This window comes from Pelmatolapia mariae, linkage group LG3_W (genome assembly GCF_036321145.2).
Source record: "Pelmatolapia mariae isolate MD_Pm_ZW linkage group LG3_W, Pm_UMD_F_2, whole genome shotgun sequence".
NCBI classification, from domain to species: domain Eukaryota; kingdom Metazoa; phylum Chordata; class Actinopteri; order Cichliformes; family Cichlidae; genus Pelmatolapia; species Pelmatolapia mariae.
Genome location: NC_086229.1, coordinates 86,794,001 through 86,819,959, shown reverse-complemented (window position 1 = coordinate 86,819,959; position 25,959 = coordinate 86,794,001). Strand labels below are relative to the sequence as shown.

The following is a 25,959-nucleotide window of genomic DNA, read 5'->3' as shown; positions in this document are numbered from 1 at the left end:
AACCATGTTTATATGCTGCAAGAATGAGTTCCTTTAATAACGGGCAGCACAACGCAGGCACATCAGCTGTTAACACAGTTGTTTTTTGATCACTATTATATTAAGTGACTGAAAAATTCTTTGTCTTCAGGAGTCGGGCAGCTACAGGCCTCCAAGGCTGCTACCTCAGTGCCAGCAGAGCCACAATCAGGTCGTGGATAGTCGGCATCCAGGTTCCTCCCGGCATCAACATCACGTCAGCCCTCCCCTGCCACCTACTCGAACACCTGTCATCACAACCAACCCTCCTATGTCCCAGACCCCCTGCTCTGTCAGCCGCCATAGCAACAGCAGCGGCTCTAATAGAGTTGCTATGGCTGCTTCGTCCGCAGTGGCCACATCTCCCCCTGCTGGCTGCTCTGTGAACAATGACAGTACTAGTAACCGCTGGCAAGGAGGAAGGGAGCCAGCCCCACAAACCCCTACCAGTGCCGTCACTAACTCCAAATCTCACAGGGATGCTCTGCAGCAGCCAGGCAATCATCGAGGCCCAGCTCCCACCGCAAACCAGTCTCACCAACACGGAGCTACCAAGTCCCAGCATATGAAGGGGAAGATGGCGTACTATGCTCAGGCTCAACTGGAAAAACCTCCATTTTCCTCCTCATCTTCTCTGTTCTCCTCAGGGCAAAACAGGGCAGGGGACAGTGTGATTACAAGCACAGTTTCAAGTCCGCTTTCCAACTCTCCAACTTACTGCCCAGTTTCTCACTCCACCGTCAGCTCTGCGCCTCAACCATCCAGCCCAGCCCTCCCCTCCAAACAGATGTTCTCTCATCCGCGAACTCCAACCTCTGTCCCTCAGTCCATCGAAGAGGCTCTTGACAAACTCGATGCTGAGCTAGAGGGACACATGCAGGCTGAGGAAAGGAGGAAGCTAGAGAGAGAGGAGCAAGAAAGAAAAAGAAGAGAAGAAGAGAGAGAAAAGAGGGAATGGGAAATAAGACAAAAACAGGAAGAGGAGAGGAAGAGGCTAGAGCTGGAAAAGAAGGAAGAGGAGAGGAAAAGAGAGCTGGAGAAGCAGGAGGAGGAGAACAGGAGAAGAGAACAAGAGAGGCAGGAGAGAAAGAAAGAAGAGGAGAGACGGAGAATAGAAGTGGAGCGACTGGAGAAAGAGAGGAAGAAGAGAGAGTGGGAGAAGCAAGAAGAGGAAAGGAAAAGGAGAGAATGGGAGAAGGAAAGGAAGAGGAGAGAGTGGGAGAAGCAAGAAGAGGAAAGGAAAAGGAGAGAGTGGGAGAAGCAAGAAGAGGAAAGGAAAAGGAGAGAGTGGGAGAAGCAGCAGGAGGAGAAAAGGAGGAGGGAAGCAGAAAGGCACGAGCAGGAGAGAAAGAAAAGACAGCTGGAATGGGAGGAGGAAGAAAAGAAAAAACAAAAAGAGCTAGTGAGGAAAGAGGAAGAGAAAAAAAGGATGGAGAGAAACAAAGACGACAAACTGTGGAGCGCAAAAGGAAAAGAGCAGGATGCTATCGAAAATCTAGAAAGGCTACTCTGTGAAAACACCTCCCCGGTGCCCCCACCTCCTCCCCTCTCTTCTGTCACTGCATCTCCTTCAGGTCCATCTCCACCCAGTGCTCAGGCTTCTCCTCCATACCCCTGGCTAAGCCGTGGTGGTGTACTCCCCTGCCAATCAGGCCAGACACCCGCCGCTGCCGCTATTGCCGCTCATGTCGAAAGGCTGCGGCCTCCTCCCCTTACACCTCAGACAGACTATGCCAGAGAAAAGCAAAGGCAGAGGGAGATGTGGAGTAACAATGGCGGAATGACATTCAGTCCTTCTTCAACAAACAATACCTCAGGGATGAACCAGCCGGTATACCCCAACAAGCCCCCGGCGATGCAAGCTGCACCCAGCCAATCCAAAGACCCAGCCAGGGAGAGAGACAGCAGCCAACACTCTCTCCCCACGGTGGCACTAAGAGAGCCCCCGAAACTGTATCACGCCTTTTCTAGAGAAAACCTCCCACCTCTGTCCTCCACCTCCACCGGGGGAATACTCAACAAGCAGCTGACCAGAGGTGGTTTGGAAATTGCCGACTCTGACAGCGCTCAGTTTGAGGAGGAGTCCTCTGAGTCCACGCTGCTTCCCGATGGTCTGGCTAACATTATGGCCATGCTGGACGAATCCATCAAAAAGGAAGAGGAGATGTATAACAGTGAAAAGAATGGGCCCACAGGTCTCATTGGCACCTTTTCTCCCAGTGCTGAGCCCAACAAGAACTATCTTTGCGCCCCAGACTTGGTTCCAGCGACCAAACATCAGCCCAGTCACGAAGACCGATCCAACGCCAGTCCTCCTGTGCTCAGCCGCCAAGGCTCTCTGGCATCACCTTGCAGCCGAACATCTTCTCTCAATGAGGACGACGAGGACTATCTTAAACCTTCTCCAAATAATCCTAAACAGCCCGTGGACATGCCAGTGGGAATAGGGAACACCAATTACCGTCACAGTGACTTGGCTAAACTTTATGGTCTCCCTGAACAGATTAAAAGTGACGCTGACGAGGACGAAGATGAAGAGGATTCCGAGGCCCCATCTTGTTCTCCGCCACCCCAAAGACCCCACCTTCATCAGACGGGTGTTAATAGCATGTTCAAGTCTCTAGCAACTGTCCTAGAGAGCCAGAAGTATGCCTACCGTGGCGGGCCTTTTGGGAGACCTCCTCCATCAGCTCTGGTTGGGGTCAAGTATTCCTCTTCGCTGTCACTGGGCCCTGATATCTGCTGCCAGCAGCAAAGCAGTTCTCCCACATCAGATTCAACAAACCCACCATTCAGTCCTGCTGTCCCACCCATGAAGTCCTCTCCTCGTTCTCTACTGGAAGATAAGAAGCTGAAATTAGAGGACTCGGATGTCTGGACAGATGAAGGAGACTCAGAGGAAAGCATCACCTTTATTAAAAAGAAAAGCATTCCTACGATAAAGCCTATTAGGGTGATGAAGGAGGAGCAAGAGTTGACAACCATCTCTGAATCTTCTTTGGCAGAGTTGGGCAAGAGCTGTGAGGTCATGCTTAGCCGACAGTCACTCCATTACAAGAGCTCCTACGAAAAACATGACAGCCAAGGTCAAATGGGGAACAGACACAAACCCGAGAAAGTAAGGGAACACCGAGAGAAAGGCCGAAGCAGAGACAGACAGAGGGACAAAGAAAAGAAGAGAAAGCACGGTCATAGCAGCAGCAGAAAGCACGAAGATAGAAAGGAAAAGAAAAAGCATAGAGACAAGAAAGATTCTTCTTCATCCACCCATTCCAGTTCCAGCCACAAGCGGCACAAAGATGGCAAGAGCCATAAAGAGAAAGATCGCAGAATCCTAAGTGATCTCAATCTCCAGAGAAGGGAGGGCTCAGAGAAAACCTTTGGTCTCTATGAAACTGAAAAAAGGAAATGCAAGGAAGCATCCAGTACCAGTTCCACAAGCGACGGCGAGCGTAGAGAATGGACGGGAGAAAGATCTTCTGAGCACAAAAAAGGCGAATCTGGGTCTTTGTTAGGTTCTACAGATTTAATGAAATTGAAGGCGTTGTCAGATGGACCACCAAAAGAGCTCAAGATTCGGCTGATCAAAGTGGAGAGCGGCGACAGGGAGACGTTCATTGCCTCAGAGGTGGAGGAAAAAAGGATTCCGCTGAAGGACATCAGCATCAAGAACACTGCAAGTGAGATTATCCGATCCTGCAAGTAAGTGCAAATTAAAAATTGATTTCATGTAATGTCTCACAAGTATTCAAATGAAGCTAAATTAACACGTAACAGTTTTGGAATGAACTGTTAGAGAAATGATTAGTGCCTTCATGTTTGCATCTGTCAACCTTTGCCTTTTTTTCCTGTTGTAGGGCAGCCAGACTCAAAGGGAAGTTTAAAGAATCCTACTTACTGCCAGCCTTCTCTGTGAAACCCATCATAAGCAAAGAGGAACCAATTCCCAGGGAGAAACTCAACCCTCCTACACCCAGCATCTATGTACGTCACTACGTTTCTAATACACACCTATTGAACACAAATTCTGTGGTGGCCAAAGACTTCACATGGGTTTTCCCAACATACAGAATAGCAAGCAACAGGAAACTCAGGAATTTCAGTGTTTTATCACTTAAATATACATTGTTTAAAACAACATGAAGAGATCTACAGACAATACACCAACAATACTCACGCTACTGAGCGATACCTGTGATTTAATTATGCATAAAAAGAGATTTTGTAACGCGGTAATGTTCTTCTTTGCAGTTGGAAAGCAAGAGGGATGCCTTCTCCCCTGTCCTCCTGCAGTTCTGTACTGACGCCAAGAATCCTGTTACTGTCATCCGAGGACTAGCTGGATCTTTGCGACTCAGTAAGTTTACAGTGGCTTTATGTGTAAACAAATATAATGAAACAACATACAAGTAGACTCTCACAAATTTTATGAAGAAGAGAAACAGGATTTGGAAAACTTGTACCTAATTTTCCCATTACCTTTTCAGACCTTGGGCTCTTTTCAACAAAATCCCTGGTGGAAGCCAATGCAGATCAGATGGTGGAGGTGAGGACTCAAGTGCAGCAACCTGCCGATGAGAACTGGGACCCTAGTGGCACGGGCCAGACGTGGCCCTGTGAGAGCAGCCGCTCCCACACCACCATCGCCAAGTACGCCCAGTACCAGGCCTCCAGCTTCCAGGAGTCTCTCCAGGTATTTTTTGATCCAGTGCTATTTACAGAAATTAAGATTGTTAGCTTTATATGGTAATCCTAAAGATTAAAATAGGTGGTGGAGCAAAAAACAAGTCCGTGTCAGTGTGGATATAGAACATGTTTTCTCTGTGACCATAACCAATATATGCTAATTACAGCCCTCGATGTAATTGAATGTATGCATAAAAGATAACATTAATAGATAGAGTCTGAGTGACAGGGTATTAATAAAGCAGTGGCTTTAGCCAAGCCCAGTTCAAACTTCAGTTCTAATAACTGTGGAAGCATCTAAAAGAGATCCAACAGTGTTGAAACTAATTCTTTCATTTTGAGCAGAAGTTGAAGGAGCTCAGTTTTTTTTCTTCCTGAACCTGTTAAGAGCAGGTTTGAAACAGCAGCTTGGAATATGATCCCAGAAAGGTTTAACAATACATCAAGAGTTATGCAACATGGAGTGCTCCATTACCCCATTCACGTTTGACATCATACAGGCAGTCGGGACTTTCATGTACCTTATAAACTTGTCTGTCTTTTCAGGAGGAGAAAGGCAGTGATGAAGAGGATGATGAAGACGATGAGAAGAAGCCACCCAACAGTTCTGAGACTCCCAACAAAGACAGCTCTAAAGAAACTTGCAAGTAAGTGCACTTTTCTATAAAACATTTAACCCAGCTTTTTTGGAGGCACATCAGGGTTTTGTCATTTGTACTAAAGCTTCAATATCTTCTTTAGTGGTGAGCAGAAACCAGTTGGGAAAATCATTAAATTTGGCACCAACATTGATCTCTCTGATCCCAAGAGGTGAGTAGCCTAAAACAACTCTTTGTGTCTTTGTGCAGCTAATAATTGCACATTACCTAAGAGGACGGCATTCAAATCTTTTCTCTCTGCTCAGGTGGAAGCCTCAGCTTCAGGAGCTGCAGAAGCTTCCAGCATTTATGCGCGTGTCATCCAGCGGAAACATGCTGACCCATGTCGGACACACCATCTTAGGCATGAACAGCGTCCAGCTCTACATGAAGGTCCCAGGGAGCCGAACACCAGGTAAAGGAAACTATAGGCAACACAGGTTACTATCTAAATGAAGGTGTGATGGAGCAAAAACATACAATGTTGTGTGTGCTTATTTGACAGGTCACCAGGAGAACAACAACTTTTGCTCAGTGAACATCAATATTGGCCCCGGAGACTGCGAGTGGTTCTGTGTCCATGACAACTACTGGCAGGCCATCAGTGACTTCTGTGAGAAGTGAGTAGCTGGAGAGTAACAGTGGATGTGCAGGAATGTTGTGGTGAGGCTGGTTTACAACAGTTGGACACCTTCTACATGTCTGCCTTTAATGTTCTCAGGCACGGAGTGGACTACCTGACAGGGTCCTGGTGGCCAGTACTGGAGGACCTCTACAACGCCAACATCCCAGTGTACCGCTTCATCCAGCGGCCTGGAGACTTGGTGTGGATTAATGCTGGTACTGTTCACTGGGTTCAGGCTGTGGGCTGGTGCAACAATATTGCCTGGAATGTTGGACCCTTGAATGGTAAGAAGGGCACCATCTAGTGGCCAAATGCATATTCATTCAACTTTTTTTTTTTAAGGTGGCATTTCTTGTATTTTTCAATATTGTTTCATGTATATTTACAGGCTACCAGTATCAGCTGGCGCTCGAGAGGTTTGAGTGGAACGAAGTGAAGAAGGTGAAGTCCATTGTCCCCATGATTCATGTGTCCTGGAATGTGGCCCGCACTCTGAAGATCACTGACCCAGACACCTACAAGATGATCAAGTGAGTACAGCTGGTTTTTATTACTTACACACCAAAGTTTAGGCACTTGGTAGGTAAATCCACAGCAGCACAAACTAAAAATCTGTTTTAGTGAAAGCAGAAAACATTGCAATGATTTTAAAGTGGCGATCCACAGAAAAACTGCCCGTGAATATTGATATTGATTGCAAATGTGGGTCTTTGCCTTCCTGTCAGACACTGCCTGATGCAGTCCATGAAGCACATCCAGATCCTGCGTGACCAGCTGGTGGCTGAAGGCAAAAAGATTTCCTATCAGAGTCGAGTCAAAGACGAGCCTGCCTACTACTGCAACGAGTGCGATGTGAGTAACCGTCGGTCACCAAATACAGAGTTCTCTTTTCTGCTAACACAAACTTAAACAGACTTTCGTTTCTTTGTAGCTTCGGTAGTTATCTTCATCTTCATCATCTACAGACCTTTTTTAGGGGTTTTAGAGTGAGTTTGTTAGGGCACATAGAATGGCAACTGAGTCTACTGTCTTATCTTTACCAGTAAGCTTACAAGCTAGGAAAAATAAGACTTTTTAGTATCATCTAACTCTGAAGCTGTAGATTTTAAAGATGGCTCCTGAAGTTTCTACCAGAAGACTGATCAACTCATCAAAGTTTGCTGCTCTTTCCTGTCGCAGGTGGAGGTTTTCAATTTGTTGTTTGTGACGAGTGAGAACAACAGCAGGAAGACGTACGTGGTTCACTGCGAGGACTGCGCACGACACCGCAACCCCAGCCTGACCAACGTAGTTGTGCTGGAGCAGTACCGCATAGAGGAGCTCATGAACGTATACGATTCCTTCACCCTGGTGAGACTTGACTTTTTAGTGCATAATCCCAGTTCTTTCATGAAATAACTCGATCGAAGACTTTGACTTTTTAAATTTGTCAGTAATATATCTATTTTTAATCTTTGTATTTATGTCTCGTCTTTCCAGGCCTCCTCCTCCCGATGACAGAGCGACCCACGTACATCTCCTCAGCCATAAACCAAAACTCCTGCGAGACAGGACAAAGACAGTTTCACTTTGGTTTTCAACTTACCCATTCATTATTATTTAGCATGATTCTTGCGACTACTGCTACTACTTGCCGAATAGCCAGTTGAATACGTTTACTCATGACTTGTTTACAAAGAGAAAAAAAACCAAGCCGCCAATAAGATACCAGTTTAATCTCAGATGGTGCTTTCAACGAGAACCCCTGGACTCTGTGGTGGTTAACGGGGGCAGTTGGTGCTGTCATTGAACAAACTGTGGAGGGTAGTTGATGGTTTCAACGGCGTGTTTCTGTCAGTACCGGAAAGAACTCTTCTCTTGTCTTGAATATTGAAATTTGTACATGCTGTTTTGAAATTTCTCGTGGGGTGCTGTCTTTTTAAAAATAATTTATTGTTGTTTTGGTTTTTTTCTAAACTAGATCCGCCTAGATATATACCACATTGGCCTTGTATTTAGAAAAGAGAAAATGGAAAAATACTAATAATAGAGTTATGAACATTTTTCTAAAAGCATTAAGAATTTAAAAATTGTTTGGAATGCTTCAAAAGATACGGGTTATAGCAACTTTGGTTGTTTTTTGTGGGGGGTTGGGGGAGGGGCTCTTGTGTTTTTTTTTAACTTTACTTTTTTCAGAAGTTTGAATGTGTTGTAAATTTTGTTTCTATGAGTTCTAGCTTTTGTTTTCTCTGGAGAATAATATTCAGTTGTCACAGGTCGTCAGGTCTTGTTCATTTCTTCACTCTGTGTATGACCTCTCTCTTTAAAAAAAAGAAAAAGTCATTGTCTCTGGTGTGTGTTTTGTTTGTTCCAATATGCAGACTTCGTATTTCCTGAACTTTTTTTTGGCATTGTACATTTAATTTAAAATGTTTCCTCTATTTATTGGATATTGGCGTTCTCCCTTTTCTGATAGGGTTGTACAATTTTTGCTATGTTTTATTCCCTTTGTTTTATGGTGACTGTTTGCTCTGTAAGAACTAAAACATGGAGGCTGTGTCCGACGGAGTGGAGGCTACTGTTTCTCTGGTGCTCGCCTCTTGCCTCCGGTCTTTTCTCTCCTGATATATATTAAATTATATCTTTATCTTTAATATAACACCACCTTTCCTGTAGACAATAGGCACACTGCTCACGTAGAGAAGATGACTAATGGAATGCTGTGTTTGTACGCTTATTAAAAAAGGAACAGAATGACTTTTTTTCCAAAGTGTTTTGAGAAATGGTAATTTTTTTTAATATGTAGGGGGCTTTTAGATGAGATTTTAATGATTTTATGATATCTGTTGAATATGCTAACGGGATAGATGGTGCTAAATGTTCTCTCTGAACAATTTTTCTTTTTTTTTGTCTTCTTAAAATGAGAATTCTATTTTTCCTGTTGCAATATTATCTTACACTTTCCTTCTCTTTGTGGTCATTCATTTATAACTGCACTGTTTAGAGAATCCACACAGACATACTTGCAGACATACACACCAAACTGAGCCAGACATGTCTTAAACACTTGTGAATTTGTGACATTACTATGACTATTAATAAACGCTTTTTGATAAATTCAGACTGAGCACAATTTGTCTGAATTTGTTCACCTCCCATCTGACACCGGCATCTTTCCTACACGCTCGAGACGCATTTTATAAAACTTGATGTAGAAGTGGAGAATGGTCAAAGGATGAACCCACTCATTTAGGTTCAGATGTGCTTTCTGCAATCCAAAATTAATCCATATACAGTATAAATGATAAGTTGATTTGACAGCACAGCGTTAAGAGTTGGTCCAAAACAGACGAGATGTTCAACTGCTCCTGTCTAATACACTTTTCCAAAAAAATTAAAGAAACACTTTTTAATTAAACCTTTGGGATATTGATCTGGTGAGTTAAGCAGCAGTCAGTTAAGGAGGTTGCTAATCAGTTTCAGCTGCTTTGCTGTTGAGATGAAATTAACCTCAGGTGCACTAGAGGGGCAACAATGAGACAACCCTCATTTGGCTAGTGTCAGTGTCACCACTGGTCGCATGAGGTAATATCTGGACCCTACAGAGGCTGCACAGGTTCAATGCATCCAGGATGGTACATCAATACGTGCCATTACAAGAAAGTTTGCTGTGTCTCCCAGCACCATCTAAAGAGCATGGGGGAGACTCCAGGAGGCAGGTAGTTACTCTAGCAGAGCTGGACAGGGCCATAGAAGGTCTTTAACGCATCAGCAGGACTAATATTTGCTCCTTTGTGCAAGGAGGAACAGGATTAGAACTGCAAAGAAGTACATAATAATGCCAACAGGCCACTGGTGTCTATGACCAAACAATCAAAAACAGACTTCATGAGAGTGGCCTGAGGCTCTGACAAATATGTAAGACTGATTTCTTCCATTTGTGCAACATCTCTAAAATTAGAAATATCCTGTCTCAGAGTGATGCTGAAAAACTAGTTCATGCCTTCATTACTTCCAGGCTGGACTACTGTAATTCATTATTATCAGGAAGTCCTAAAAACTCGCTGAAAAGCCTTCAGTTAATCCAAAATGCTGCAGCAAGAGTCCTGACAGGGACTAGAAAGAGAGAGCATATTTCTCCAGCATTGGCTTCCCTTCATTGGCTTCCTGTTAAATCCAGAATTGAATTCAAAATCCTGCTCCTCACATACAAGGTCTTAAATAATCAGGCCCTATCTTATCTTAATGACCTTATAGTACCATATCACCCTATTAAAGCACTTCGCTCTCGCACTGCAGGCTTACTTGTTGTTCCTAAAGTATTTAAAAGGAGAATGGGAGGCAGAGCCTTCAGTTTTCAGGCCCCTCTTCTGTGGAACCAGCTTCCAGTTTGGATTCGGGAGACAGACACTATCTCTACTTTCAAGATTAGGCTTGAAATTTTCCTTTTTGGTAAAGCATATAGTTAGGGCTGGACCAGGTGACCCTGAATCCTCCCTTAGTTATGCTGCAATAGACGTAGGCTGCCGGGGATTCCCATGATGCATTGTGTTTTTCCTTTCCAGTCACCTTTCTCACTCACTACGTGTTAATAGACCTCTCTGCATTGAATCATATCTGTTACCAATCTCTGTCTCTCTTCCACAGCATGTCTTTATCCTGTTTTCCTTCTCTCACCCCAACCGGTCGCAGCAGATGGCCCCGCCCCTCCCTGAGCCTGGTTCTGCTGGAGGTTTCTTCCTGTTAAAAAGGAGTTTTTCCTTCCCACTGTCGCCAAAGTGCTTGCTCATAGGGGGTCATATGATTATTGGGTTTTTCTCTGTATCTATTATTGTACGATCTACTGTACAATATAAAGCGCCTTGAGGCGACTGTTGTTGTGATTTGGCGCTATATAAATAAAACTGAATTGAATTGAATTAGTGGGGCCCGTGCTCACTGTCACATTGATCCCACAGTTTAGCATTTTCCAGAGAATACCAGAATTGGCAGGTCCACCACTGGAGCTCTGTGTATTTCAGAGATGAGTGCATTTTTACCATGAGCACATGTGATAGACGTGAAAGGGTCTGGAGAACCCGTGGGAAACATTATGCTGCCTGTAACATCGTTCAGCATGACCAGTTGTGTGGTGGGTGAGTGATGATCTGGAGATCACAACAACAGTCACCTCAAGGCGCTTTATATTGTAAGGTAGACCCTACAATAACACGTACATGGAAAAAAAAATCATATGACCCCCTATGAGCAAGCACTTTGGCGACAGTGGGAAGGAAAAGCTCCCTTTTAACAGGAAGAAACCTCCGGCAGAACCAGGCTCAGGGAGGGGCGGGGCCATCTGCTGCGACCGGTTGAGGTGAGAGAAGGAAGACAGGATAAAGACATGACAAGCCATTTCCATCAAACTATGTGATATCACTGTCGCCAACTCAGAAGGTCCTATGTTTGGTTCCTGCTTTCCAAAACCTGACACCTAACTCATTATTCGGTCCATATCAGAACAGATATTCAGCATGATTTTTTACCCCACTGTTTTCCAAGTCTTCCTTTAATTGTTTTTGAACTGTAATTTATTTACCTTCAAGAAGTAACTATACACCAAAAAAATAGTGATTGATAAAAAATTGTGATCATATTTTTGCATTAAAATATCTCTCTGTCTCTCTAGTCCGGGTTTCAGACCAGAGTTTCTATTATTTATTTCACTCTAAGCACCACTTGTTGTTAATTCTTATAATAATCGAGTGCTCGAATGCAAATGTTCCTCAATAATACCACTGAAGGAAGCTGCGCAGTGAAATTAAAGCAGCACAAACTTGGGAATGTGTTGGTGATGCATTAAAGTATATCTTATAGATCCTAATTAGTTGGTTCTACACTGCTGGACCTGCAGCTAACACAGTTTGGAAAATTGGGCCACTGTCATGATACTCATCATGTATCACCATGCTTCTAGGTTTGTTACTTTGTAGCAACACTGGTCAAAAAATCCACTGAAACATATTTATTACCTCAAAATTAAATAATTAAAATATATATTATCTATTCTATATTTGATTTGACACACACAGAGCTCTCTGTGACACAATTTGCTGAAAAATCAATCGCCACATAAATCCTGTCAAAGCCTTCATTAATGTGAGCGCACACATGGAGGAGCAAGACACACTTTTTTGTGTTAGCTGTGTCCAGCTTGTTTCAAAGTATTCATTACCTGCACCTCTGAATACAATAGCTTTAACCTCTCTGATGATCCGTCTGCGCTAACTGTCTTCTTGCGCCTCTCTTCTTATTTATAGCACACATTCAGCCACCTCACCGCTCTAAAATATGTCACAACCCTCCTTCAAACCATTTAAAAACAGTCATATCCTTTGGCTGTGACATATGTTTGGCACGGCTTTGTTATTCACGTCCTCACCTCGGGCTTGCTATTGTTAGACAAGCGTGTGAAAAAATACGGCTAGAGTAATCTAAAAGTTTCCAGTTGGACATCAGAATCCAGGATAAACTAAGGAAGGAGATTGCACAAGCAGAAAAACCTCAGAGATAGCAGAGCAGGAAACAGCACAAAGCAATAACAGACGTGTGCAGACTTTCCTCACAGATTATACGACAACAAGTCACACAGAGAACGCATTAAAGTTTGCTTTAGATTGCTCTTTGTTTATACCACCACAGCCACCAATGAGCACTAGTGCAAAAAGGTAGTATATCAATGCTACAAGTCAGACAGGTCCTGGTAAGACACATGGTTTGTAAGAATCTATCTGTTCAGATGGTGATTTATTCTGGTCAAAGTCACACCTCAAGTTTAGTATGATGAGCAGCAGTAGCAGCAGTCCGATAATAAACAGATATAAGATGTTGCAAGAAACATGAAGAATGGGAGATTACACTGATAGAAAGCAGTGAGGTAAGACGGCAAGATCCCAAGAGACCCACAAAGGCTGTAATCAGTGAAATGATAAAAGATCAGAGCATAAGCAAAATAATTAGTGTTGTCTGATCCTGATTTTCCAGCCTTTTTCCTCTGCTTCGAGCTTGCACTGTTTATTTACTTAAAGCCCTTCTTTGGCCTCTTTATTATCCCCAGTTACCCAATAAATCTGAAGACATCAATGGGACAGCTATACGTGGTATGTAGAACTAGAGGTGACCTTTCTGCTTAATGTAGCATAAAAGTATAAGCCTTTATGCTACAGCAGAAAAGTCACTACTTCAGATTACTTGGTTGTTTTTTGTATGATCTCGACATTACAGATGAAATAGTTACTTCACAGCCTTTGCTCTCATGCTCAGTAAGAGCAGCGTAAACAAACATCAAAGTTTGATCGTCCTGATTAAACCGCTTGGTAATGATTGCATAGCTGAAGTATTTTTTTCTTGGCTGAGACGAGAGCGTTGGCTCTCTTATCGCCACCTGACTGCAGCGGGGTGGACAGATAGACAGACGGAGGTGGTCTTCCTGTGTGTTTTCAAGCAGGATTTCCTTCAGCCTGTCCTCCTGCTGGCCCCATGGCCTCTAGCTTAACCCGAGGACACGGTGACCTGCCAACGTTCTGTCTGTGCACGGGAGTTTTATACCATAAAGGCTTTTTTTTAGCATTTAGAATAAAACAGTTGTCATAATATAAGTGTGTAATTTTACACATGGAAACATAGTAGTTCCTTTTTAATAATCTTTAGTTATTATTTGTGTTACCTAAGGACAAAAGCTATGCATGCGACTTCAAACTGATTACACAAAAAACCCATCAACCATCTATATTTATATTAGATGTATTAGTGCTTAAATTCTTACATTTTACACTTTATCAGGTACCTGGCTGATTTGAACCCAACAGCATAGACAGAACTATTGCTGGATATTGATCAGGTCTTCAAAGCTGCAGACAGCATTGTCGAGCCCTAACAACAGGATGTTTTAAGAGCAACAACGTGACGTAGTATTTAAATACAATGTCCTTTAAGCGGAGGGCGCAGGTCAAATCAGTGTTTCCTCTACTTAAAAATCTTTTTAGCTAATCTAAAACTCATTTCTATAAAGACCTACTAAACATAAAAGCAACTTGAGCATTTGTTTTCATTTTACAGAGAAAAGCTGAACTATATTGTAACACTGCAAATGGCAAAATGTAGCGCATCAGTGTAGTCAGTATATTTAAGAAACAGGGGCATGAACTACGCAACAAAAAAACATGTATTAAACATTACTGCACTAAAAACGACACACACACACACATATGTTTTCATATCTTTGCGGGGACATCTAATTAACTTAATGCTTTCCCTAGCCACTTACCCTAACCATCAACAATGACTCCCTAATCCTAACCCTAACCCTCAGCCTAAACCTAACCATAACCTAATTGTATCCCTGACACTAAAACCACATTTTGAGTCTCAAGAATGCCTTCAAACTTTCCGGGACCGGGATTTTGGTCCTCATAAGGGCTGTTGGTCCCCACAAGTGTAGTAAACTTCCAATTTTTGATCCCCACAAAGACATATAAACACAGTCACACACACACACACATGGTCAAGCTAAATCTAGATGTATAAAATTTGCTTCAGCTCTCACTAAACTTAGTGATTCTCTGGTTCTGTAGCATGTAGCACAAAGAGGGTGCTATTCTGGACTCAAACCAACTTTTCATGCGTGCACGGCAATGCCACACACTGGTGTCACACACTACCTCTAAGACCCACAGAGGTCCAAATCACACCTTCTACGGCTTGATTTATAATAACAACGTAACCAAAAACTCCTTTTAAAAGGAGAATTTCAGCACAAACGCCTCACACAAACTGTCAAGCATGGAGGTGGAGGGGTGATGATGGGGGCTTGATTTGCATCCACAGGACCTGGGCATCTTGCAGTCATTGAGTCAACCATGAACTCCTCTGTATATAAAGTATTCTAGAGTCAAATGTGAGACCATCTGTCTGACAGCTAAAGCTTGGCCCAGACTGGGCACTGCAACAGCCCAGTCAAAGTCAACCTGATTGAAATGCTGCGTTGACACCTTAAGAGAGCTGTGTATGAAACTTTAAGTGTCAGATGGCATCATCTGCCTCTTATCAACTCTAGCTGAGTTTATCATCCTGTACGTTTAAATCACTGGTTAACATTTTATAAAGCAGTTTTTGGACTCTGTAATACAAATAAACATGATAAAAAGAATGTGCTCAGCTCCGTGGTACCTCCACCTTTAAGACAAACCAAGTCTGCCTCTACTGCCCTTCCCCCCCCTTTTTTCTGCTTTCCTGCACCTCAACTTATCAGGTCAGCCGCCTCATTCTGACCCCTAACACACAACACCCAGCCCCCATTGCAACAGGGAGAGGGTGAAGGGGTGTAGCATGTCCTGGATAAGAGAGGTGGAATGTGTGCAGTGAGAGGAGTTGCTGGAGAAAAGTAGGGGGGGTTGATAAGTTTGGTGGGTGGAGAGAAAGTGGGATGGATGCAGGGAGTGCAGGAGGAGGGAAGATACAGCACTCTGGACTCAATCAGATGGGGGGTAAAAAGAGGAGGGCAGAGACAGAAGTTTGACATACCGAAGACAAAGACCACAGCAACTGGAAGCTTCAGTTATTTCCACCATCATCTCTGCGCTACTTCGTCCACAGCAACAATTTGATCGGTGGATTGGAGAAGACGACAGAAGATTTAAGACGCAATCTTTTCTACTGACATCTCAGGATATCTGACAGAAGCCAAAAGCAAAGCTGCAGGAAACCAATTTATCACCTAAAGAGATAAGGCTTCAGAGGGGAACCTCCAAGAAGATCTCAAAGCCTGTGTCAACTTCACTCTGGAGAACTGGAAAGGAACAGTTGAAGGAATAAAAGCAGAACGAAAGAGCTTCATTAAAGTGTGCAGGGAGTGCACAAGTCTGGCTGACAGACTGGTCACAAGTCTTCTGCAGAAGAAGTGAGAAAAGCAGCAAAAATCTGGAGGAGGAACAGCAAGAGGTCCACCGGGCCCCACAGCACAACGTGAGTACGACCTCAAACAATGAAACCATATTAACACTGAACAGCTGAGATTTAAGTAACTACACTGAAGCTAAAACATTGTTTACATCTATTTACTGATGTTCAACAGAACGTAATGAGTATAAGAGACAAACAAGTATTATTGCAGCTATTTTGTTCCAGATAATAGAAAGAAAGAAAGAAAGAACAATAGAAAATCTCCCTGAATCAATGAAGTATGACAGCACTGAGACCTAGCTTATCCACAATATAGCGCTACACACTATGACACAAAAATAAACTCAAAAAGAAAAAGTGTCGGGCAAACAAAAGATCATCATACAGTAGCTTCATTAACCTCGCTGCTCAGTTTTCCATATTTGAGCTAAACGAAATAATCTATTTAGTTACGACACAACACGTTACGCCACGAAAAGTAAGAGCAGTGAGTAAAATGGGCGGAGTCCTTAAATGTATTTTCAGTAAGCTGCACAATGAGTCACCTCACACACACACGCATGTGCGCATACACACTTTCCTGCCAGTCCTTCCTTTATGACCTTCCACCTTACAAAAACACTTGGGATAACAATGGGACACAGGCGTGGAAAAATTAACACTAAAGCACCAGGACAGCATCACGAACCCCCCGGATCTGTTGTACCTGCTGAGATCCAGTGAGTCCAATGTTAGCCAATATATTTTGAAGGTTACTTTTTGTTCAACTTGAGCTTTATGTGCACACAGCGTGCACACACGGCCATCTTACCTGCCCTTTCTGACTTTACATGATTAAACGGCCTCACCCATTTTTGTTTGTACAAAAAGCTGCTGTTGTGCACACAACTTACATCTTGCCATCACAATGAACCACTCATTACACACATCACACCACCGCCAGCACAGGCATAGTCCTCCACTGGTTCCTGCACAGGATAGAGTCTAATGTGCTCAATTTTTGTCCACACAGCATTCCCATACGGCATAAATATGAATCTGTGACTCATTCAAGTCAAAGAAAAGATGGCCTTCCTATCAGTGTGTGGCAATGCTTTTAAAAATAAAAGGATGAGAGGTTGAGTAGGTCTTTCCTGCTGGGATTTTTCCAGCACTGAAAAGCTTTTTCTGGCAGCTTGCAAAACCGTGGTACTCTCACGTCCTCTCTCCAACATGGTCATCGCTGTCTCCTGACCTCAGAGAAGTGAGGATATCCTGCAGCAGATGCAGCTGCGTACCCCATAAAATCTGCCCTAGCGCAAAAAGAATGCAACGTCCTGGTGTAAGATCTCTTAAGATCAATTTCAATTAAATAAGTAATAAGTTAAACAATGAGCTCTGTGTGGTTGACCACATTAAAATGATATATCTACCCGATTTTTTGTTATATAAAATTGCCATAACTTATTCTTAGTATTTCATGCTCACGAGGCCATTATTTATAAAAGTTAAATGACTCTATACACTTTATGAAACATTTGATTTCCATAAAATGCCTAACATTTTGCAATAATGGCACCTTGGCCATTAATAATATTGTGGGAAAATGGATGGATAGATAATTTTAAGGTTTTTTTGTTTTAATTAACCAAAATATTTAAAATATTTAACCCTGTCCCCTGCAATATTGTGAATATGTTAGATTATTGTTCTAAAAGACAGATAGGTTGAACATAACATTACCGCAACATTGACATTATGCCATATTTACATTAGTAAACTGCATCGTTTTTATGTTGTTCCATATTGTTAATAAATTTTGTGTTGGGAGAATTATTCAATTCACTTCAACACAATTTATATACAAGTCAACCAAAAGCACTTTATATTATACAGTAATATATCCAAACCTGTGACCAACTCCTTTTAAACTGTTGTTCCTTTATTGATCTCTTCCGATGTCAAAAAATTGCTAAATCACGAGAAAACATGACCATTATTTTAACACAAAGTAAGTGAATAATTCGTTGCGGTGCAGTTTTTTAAAGTAGCAAAGTCATGGGCATTATTGAGCTGGTGCTTCACTGAGCTACAGTGAAAATTATAAGGGTTCGATTTGTAACGGTGGACTGTTTTACTAGTACAAGATATATTCTCCTAAGCTACATTTAGAAAAATGAGTAAAAAAGTGTTACTACAAATTAAGCTAATTATCATTGCTCTAAAGTGGCCTCTATTGCTGGAGACCTGTGATCAAAAACTAGCCTGAGGATAGGGCTGTTCGATATAACGATATAGATCGGATGACGATATAAAAACATCTATCGTTTCATTTTACGCTATCGTTTGTTTTGTGGTGTCGCAAAGTAAACTGTTTACGGCAATATTTTTTCACCGTTTTGATGGTCACTATAGTGGCTATATTAATTTCTTAAAGTTCTCTCTTTCTCTTATATTTAATATAACCACACTACAAGCCCCTTTTTTATGTGTTGTCGCTAGCAACAACGACGGTAAAACCATCGCGTGTCCGCTTGTTTATTTTCCACATAAGCCTTTCAGAATAAAGCTCAAGATCCTGTTGAAACTTTTCAAAATAAACTGAATCACGTGAAAGCTTATGCAGAGTATTTACGGATGAGAAGCAAAAAAGAGCCGCCAGGTGCTAAAAAATAAACCTTAGACTCAAACGTTAGACCAGGCTTTTCCCCGCAGCACGCTGTGTAATAAATACTCACAAAGGAAACGGCGGCCGTTACAAGTTATGTCTAAAAATGTATCATTTCATGCATCGGTTAAAACACTGGACTCCAGGTACTCGATGCCCAGCTGGAAACACTTCACGCAAGTCGAGCTGCCCGAGATTCACAGAATTTTCAGAAAATGTAAAATTTTTGTGATTTGTATCGTTATCGGGAGGATAGATGTCTTATATCGGGATATGAGATTTTGGTCATATCGCACAGCCCTACCTGAGGAGTTAAACCTTTTTCTTTAGTAGCATCTGTACTTACAGAGGCACAACACACAACACCACATAGCCACAAGTACATGTGCAAACAACACCCACATGTACAAACTTTGATGCGAGTTAGCCTTGATCTCTCCACTTCACAAACTACATATAGCAATTATGGGGCCTTTTCCTTTTGGCCAATCAGCTCGCTGATAATCATCACCTCACAGATGGCATCACACAAGGCTAGCTTCCTGACAGAAAAAGCATGTAACCTCTTAGTGAACCCACAACCACTAACCCATGGATAAGTGCAATCTGAAGAATTTGCAGTGGTTTTTGTAACTTTGACACCTGACTGCTCACACAGTCTCCAACCACAAAAACATTGGCCACACATACAACACCTTCAAAACACCTGCAATGATGTGCACAATCTCCTCATCCTTGATGTTGATTCAGACCAAGTTTCGATTTCTTTTTCTTCACACAGTTTGTTATGAGTATGACTGGTACTCTCGAGAGGGGGGCACACCATCAGGCCTTGGATTTGTCTGAGGAACTGCCACCTCACCATCACCACACCAACCACCACCAGCAGCAGCATCTTCACCATTCCAACTCCCTGGCATCCACCACGGCTGTGGGTGGAGGGAGAGAAACACCTTCACGTGTGGTTGTGCCTCCTCCTTATTCTGCAGCCGAGAGTGGCGGCGGGGGAAGCGAGGCTCCTCTGGAGCTGCGGGGATCTCTCGACTGCTGGGCCTGCTCGGTGCTGGTGACCGCTCAGAACGTGCTGATCGCCGCAATCAACGCGTGCCTCGCTGGACTGGTGTTCGGGATCATCCTGACACCAGCCATCGTCATGGTTGTGTTTGGCTTCCTCTGTCACTCTACAGTAAGAGAAAGGAAAACGGGGAGCGAATGAACGGGAACGTGTGAAAACTGTGTGGACTCTTTGTGTTCTTCTTCTGCACCGCGGCATTCAGGCGCAATTTAAACTCGATTAGCACATCTACATGCATCCTCAGACGCATTTCATAATAATTCATAGAGCTATTTGCTCTCAAAAACATGCATCGCAGACATTTGAAACCACTGGAGTATGTAAGGAGAGATGCTAAGTGGAGATGATTGCATCCATCTTTTTATGAAATAGCTACAAGTCCTAATCTTGTAACTTTTATCCACAAGTTTGAAATAGTTGTGCTTGGGGCTTAGGGAGTGCTTTGGCTTTTATCATCGATGAGAGGTTTTATAATCTGATAAGTCTCAGATTCTTTTAGATGTTGAGGAGAAACAACTGGACAGGGCAAGTGGCCAGGAGTCTAGGTAGGATAGGCATTAGAGCACAAAACTTTAAAGAATGTCTGCTTTAGGGATTAAAATACACTTTTTAACACATGATTGTGAAAGCATAATATCTGAAATGCTTTCACACCATAAAGTGGTGAAAAATATAAATAGTAAAAACTAAATAAATGGTTAATACACAGAAATGCATATGAGGAAAAAATATTTTTGAAAAGCACATACAGCTAAAACCAAGCTGCTCACTTAACATTGTATGCAGAAGCATCACCTGGACTAAACCAAAAAGTCATGGTGGATCAGAGGCTTTCACACATACCAATGGCACTTGTGTAGGCCTCCTTAATAACCAGAGGGACCAGGATTCTCTCATGTTCTCTCACAATAAGACCTCATGTGACACCAGCTTAGAAAAGGATTAACCAGGATCTGGCAGGGTGAAGAAAGGAGAAAATTCAGGAGAAATAAAAAGGGCCGAAGAAAAGAACATATCCAGAAAGTAAGTTGGATCCAAGTATTTAAGAAAACACACCACATAAAATCAACTATTTTGCAACAGTCAACCACACATGCAATATATACAACTTTTTGCAAAAAAGAAACGAGCGCATTCCTTTCCCAGTACACCCTGCCTCAGATCTGGAGACATTCAGGAGCTCTCACGATTTTAAAACAAACACGGGCATACTTGTCCGAGTCTTATCTTCTACGACTCCTATTCTAATCGCTTCCTCCGTTAACTCGCACTATATCATATTTTTATGCAGAATGTTCGTTGTTTTTATTTTTAAAGTAAGATTAAATCAACTATACGGCTTTAAGACTGCACAACTTTAATCATTTAAAAGAACAATATAGAATACCTTATTTCAAATTCCGGTGCTGGGGGAAGCAGTGGATTCTGGTGCACAACTGAGCAAGGCAAGAGTTGTGCACCAGTACATCAGCATCATTAAAAGATGCTGATGAAAAGTTCGTCAATGAGACAAACTTCTCTTTAAAAGAAAAGAAAACTCCAGTGAGTTAAACTATACACAGCTTTGCCCTATTTGCAACTCTACAGGCAAAGATTGACAGAGGTTTGAGTTTAGTGTTTTCCATGTCATTCTGCTTTCTCCTCTTTCTTGCAGCCTGCACTTTGCTCGTGCATTCATATGTTCACTTCACGGGCTGATAGGGATAATTCAGGCTTACCGTCTCTCCTCCTCTTCCACATTCATATCTTGAACCCTTCACCTTTTCTTCCACTCCCACTGTGCTATTGCACATATTTTGACATAGAGCATCGATCCAGCTCACAGTAGCTTCAACCAACGTCTTTTTAGTTCCATTTATTTCTCTCAGACATGCATATGTTTATGTGTGTGCGAGAGAATGAGAGTGTTATATCTCCTCACCTCATACACACATACCACATACAGTACGTCATCCCCTGGATTGTGATGGCGGCCGGCAGATCAGCCAAGGTTTTCGCGTTTGCAACTATGTGGGAGCCGAGCCTTCTTAAAAAATGTATCATCCTGGGTAAAGTTGCAAAATTAAAGGTTTAAAATGATGACTGACTGAAAACACTAAAGTTTCCCATGTGGTCTCTGCAGGTGCGCCCCCATGGAACTACACCCTACTGCTCAGACCTACTGACCGATGGAGGCTGTGTGGCTTTGCTGGTGGTGGGCTTCCTCTTGGTCACCCCTCTGCTAGTCCTGGCGCTGGCTGCATACTGTCGTCTGGCCCGACACCTCCAGCTGGGCCTGTGTTTCATTCCATACAGCCGGGCCGTGTACAAGAACCTCCCGGCCACCCAGCATCGTGGCCTGGGCACGGGCTGCTGCGGGGGTCGAGATGCTGCTGATGGCGGTGGAAAGGGGAAGGTCTGGGTGTGAGATGACAGTGAGCTGGGTAAAGGGGAAAAGAAAACAGGGTGAGAAAAGACCTTTAGATTAAGCGAAGGGGCACGAACAAAAAAAGAGGGGTTAAGAAACGGCAGCAGATGTCAGGAAAATTGAGATATGTGAACGATAATTACTATAAAAACCAGCTCTTACAGACACTTACATGATGGTCTGGTTTATTTGTATGTGTTTAAATAATTGAGAGGAAGCTGGAGATCTAAAAAACATCAAATCCCACAAAGGTTGTACTGACACTTCACAGCTGTATCCTGTCACATTTATGTTATAATGAGAAACATTTATATGTCTAGTGTAGTTTTCTTTTTAGCTGTTGCAAACTGTGACTGCATTCTCTTGCATGTTTTGTTTCCTTTTTTAAATAAACAAAGCTACGAGAGTTTGCTGGTGTGGTCTGCCGTTTTATTAGCGCGAGTTTACAGAGTTCAAAAGCAGTTTAAAGAGGAGTGGTCCATCTCTCCACCAGAGCGACTATCAGAGCCGACTGGAGTAACAACAACTGTTTTAGGGGAACGATGAAATCCACCAACATTAGTCTTTTTGACTGTTATCAGCCAATAAACAAATAAGATCTGTTGTTTGTTAGGCATTATTAGACATCATAGTTGTTACAAGTTTTAAAATACAACAGACAGCTAAGAGTGTGATGTATTGTGATAAACAGACGATGTTACATATCATAACAAAGTATCTATCCCCATTCTTGTTAAATTGCTTCAATAATGTATTGGATTAATCAGGGTTCATAAACCTTTTTCAGGGTCAAATTCAAGCACTTTTAAGGACTTTCAAGGTCAATTTTCAAGTCTTTCTAGCACATTACCAAACAAACAAACAAGAATGCATGTTTCACTTTGCATCACCTCAGTGAGACCATGTGAAAATTACAACAAATCATCTTAGGTTGAGTTAAATGTCCTTTGTTCCCCTTTCATTAAAAAGAGAAAAACGCACCACACAAAAATACTGCAAAAGGAAAAGGCTGCCTTATATGCATATAGTGTCGAAACTCAAAAGGCACATCTCACTTAAAAATTAAGATGTACAAATGTGTTCAAATCAAATCTCCTGTTGAAAACAAAACAAGAAAACTGCACCAAACACCAAAATCAAACCAAAATAATACACAGCAAGGCCAAATTAATAAGTCTTCTCACCAGATATTGATGTTTCTTTCCTACATGACACAAAAAGTAGGAGACAGATGTTTTTTTTGTTTTAGTTCATTTATTCAAAACTAACTGTGAGATGTTTCACTACATTCCTGTCTATATTATTGTTGAAGTCCTAAATGATCACCTTTAAAGTGTTTGTGCATCATGTACAGTAACACAGGCATGGAGAACAGCACTGGCTGGGAGGCTTTGAACAGATCACTCAGTTCAAATCAACATATAAGACTTTAAGAATGCACAAGCATCTACCTAAAATCTATTTATTTCATCTATCATCTTTGATATTATTAGGTACAATTGTAATGTATTTTGTTCATCTCCGTTAAATAAACAGGCAGCCTTAAAGTATGAAATATTCATATACAAAAACATAGAAATGTGTCTACTGTCTCAGTGGCTGATAGTGCACCACAGGCCTCAGTGTGAGCTTGAAGCCATTATAATGTTTAAGTTGTTTAATGTGTAGGCGCTCACGATAAACAGATTTTGAATGAAAGCCAGGGAACTTCGGTAGCACAAAAACAGTGTCTATTCTTTGTGCACATATGGATCAGTCCCTCTTATTACCATGATTTCAGCTTAAGGTGTTTCCAAAGGCACCATGTTAATGATAGAAAAAGCTGCAGTCATATACAAAAATATAAACAGTATTCCTTTTACTTGGTGACAACTTCGCTTTTAGTCTTTAATCAGAAAGCCTTAAGTAGGCTAGTTAAGTATCGGGCTAACGTTTAAAGCTTTTACTTGAGTGGGGTAACTCACCTTACTGTTACTGCAAAGTAATGTTAGCTAAGTTCACAGCATATTTCATACATCACCTCGCCATAACTAACTGCTATAATAGCGCTGCCGTATTGTATCATACTCAGTGCATTTCAATCATTTATCCCGCGAGTTTGCTAGCTAGTAAAACAATAATTTAAAAAAATGAACATGTGTAACGTACACACAATGGAAATTTATTTACTAGTACTTACGCAAAGTCCCCCCTGTCAAAAGGTGCAAATCCTTTTTGCAGACCTTTCAGGTGGATTTGGTCCTTGTCTTATCCATGATTTGTATTTGTCGTTTTCCAGCAAACACTCATTAAAACGGCAACCTCCAGGCATGTTAGTGCACTCACTGTTCGGCAGACTGACATGCAGAGAAGCAATGCAAAATTTTGCTTTTAGACTTTGCGACTCATTTTATTTCTCCATCTGAAGAAAACTATTCAAGCAGATAGTTATTTGTGGTGAATGAAATACGGTTACAGTTTCAAGAAGTTTTAAGCACTACACGCGAAATCCAAGCACTTTTCAAAGATTTCATTCGCAGTATAGACCCCGATTGATGCTGTACTTATTGAATGAGAGAGTGCAGTTGTAACTTTCTTTTTACACGTTATTAGGGGAAAGCGCGTACGCAGTCCCCACTACCATAAATTGTGCAGTTGAGATTCCTGCATTTGAGGAATTCACAAAGGTCAGAATTGCCTGTGTGCAATGGCAAAGCCTCGCTCTGGATGAACCACCTTCGTGATCATGGTGTCATCCCTGCCAGGTAAGTATGAGTTAGAGATCGCCAGGCGGGGGTGGGTTTCAACCACATACGAGTCAGCCTGACGGTATTACGGAAATAAGCAGCAACACAATGTTTAGTGGAACACGATCATCATTTAACATCTAACTCGTTCACCAAATGATTAATGCTATTTTATTGACATGTAATAGTTAATTTGAAAGTTAAATAGGCTGAGATTTTCCCATAATGCTTTGCCGCAATGTATGGGTTTGACGTCGCAGCTTACTTCCGCTCAGCGAGCGTTTCATTTTTAAAAGTTTTGCAAATCATTATATAAACACTAGCATTGAATGAGCAGTTATTTATGTTATATATTCTGCAAGCGTCCAAAATTATAACACTAACGTGATAAGTGAGGCTTTTCTTTTTAACTGTGGTTTCATTCAGCCATTTCGACCTGGTGACTATTAACAGGTGTTTCCCCAGCTTTGCCCACAAAAGTTGAACAAAACTGGCATAAAACGTTAAGAAAAAAATCAGTACACTGTAAAACAAGTCCATATGGGACAAAACATGCGTCGGCATTCGTCTATTTTACGAATAAACTGCTCGAGCAATGTCATGCTAGCGTGGCTGTAAGAGTACTGTGAGTTTTGGCGCCATCTAGTGGACTACCAAACACACCGACAAGCTAACCCTGACCAGGGGCGGGAGCAAGTGCAGTAGGCCTGCTGCTATGAGTCCAGTGAACACATGGCTATTTTGCATAAACGCAAATATTGAATAAAAGTCATCTGACGTTTAAACAAGAGCTTGTTTGGTGAAGTTAAGCCATCAACTTGCACAGTTTTAGCTGCCATAAATTATCCCATACTCGCATACATTGAAAACAGTATAAACGGCTACTAATTAGCAGACGAGACCTACATTATCTGACACCTGGTGACGCACAAGTTAATCAGCCTGTTAACTTAATTAGTACCCGAAAAGAAAAGTTCAGTCACAGCAGGGGTTATTAATGATTTATTAATCATTGGCTTACCCATGGACTAGCAAGAGTCACGACACCACCGAGTTTAAGGCCACAGAAGCGACATTTTCAACACTCATCTGAGGAAAGCTGAAGGTGCCATTGAAGATGACGGCTGGGCTATTTTCATACAGGAAAACTTTCTCCATAAAATACACGACGTATTCCAGGATAAACAGAATGCTGAGTTAATAACATTTAGAGAACGAT

The 25,959-nt window shown here is 42.1% G+C and overlaps 2 protein-coding genes and 1 non-coding gene across 4 annotated transcripts in view; 2 read left to right on the top strand and 1 right to left on the bottom strand.

The window, feature by feature from the left end:
* The window catches only part of kdm6ba (lysine (K)-specific demethylase 6B, a), a 47,900-nt gene extending 38,833 nt beyond the window's left edge, over positions 1–9,067 (top strand). For both annotated transcript variants that reach the window (XM_063470200.1, XM_063470201.1), the window contains 13 exons: positions 131–3,720; positions 3,876–4,002; positions 4,270–4,375; positions 4,506–4,711; positions 5,251–5,351; positions 5,446–5,514; positions 5,609–5,757; positions 5,848–5,962; positions 6,064–6,251; positions 6,356–6,497; positions 6,693–6,819; positions 7,147–7,317; positions 7,447–9,067. In XM_063470200.1, coding sequence (XP_063326270.1) covers positions 131–3,720; positions 3,876–4,002; positions 4,270–4,375; positions 4,506–4,711; positions 5,251–5,351; positions 5,446–5,514; positions 5,609–5,757; positions 5,848–5,962; positions 6,064–6,251; positions 6,356–6,497; positions 6,693–6,819; positions 7,147–7,317; positions 7,447–7,464 — 5,109 coding nt within the window. In that variant the 3' untranslated portion in view covers positions 7,465–9,067. The remainder of the gene's footprint in view (positions 1–130; positions 3,721–3,875; positions 4,003–4,269; positions 4,376–4,505; positions 4,712–5,250; positions 5,352–5,445; positions 5,515–5,608; positions 5,758–5,847; positions 5,963–6,063; positions 6,252–6,355; positions 6,498–6,692; positions 6,820–7,146; positions 7,318–7,446) is intronic.
* Positions 9,068–15,440: 6,373 nt separating this feature from the next.
* tmem88b (transmembrane protein 88 b) lies at positions 15,441–22,423 on the top strand. The gene is made up of 3 exons (XM_063465478.1): positions 15,441–15,948; positions 19,314–19,718; positions 21,730–22,423. Exons 2-3 carry the CDS (start codon positions 19,320–19,322, stop codon positions 22,012–22,014), a joined length of 684 nt encoding a protein of 227 aa, XP_063321548.1. The 5' UTR covers positions 15,441–15,948; positions 19,314–19,319; the 3' UTR covers positions 22,015–22,423.
* A 2,180-nt stretch (positions 22,424–24,603) lies between these two features.
* On the bottom strand, positions 24,604–24,766 carry LOC134625069 (U1 spliceosomal RNA). The gene has a single exon (XR_010093688.1). It is a non-coding gene; the product is annotated as a U1 spliceosomal RNA (small nuclear RNA).
* Positions 24,767–25,959: the final 1,193 nt, after the last annotated feature.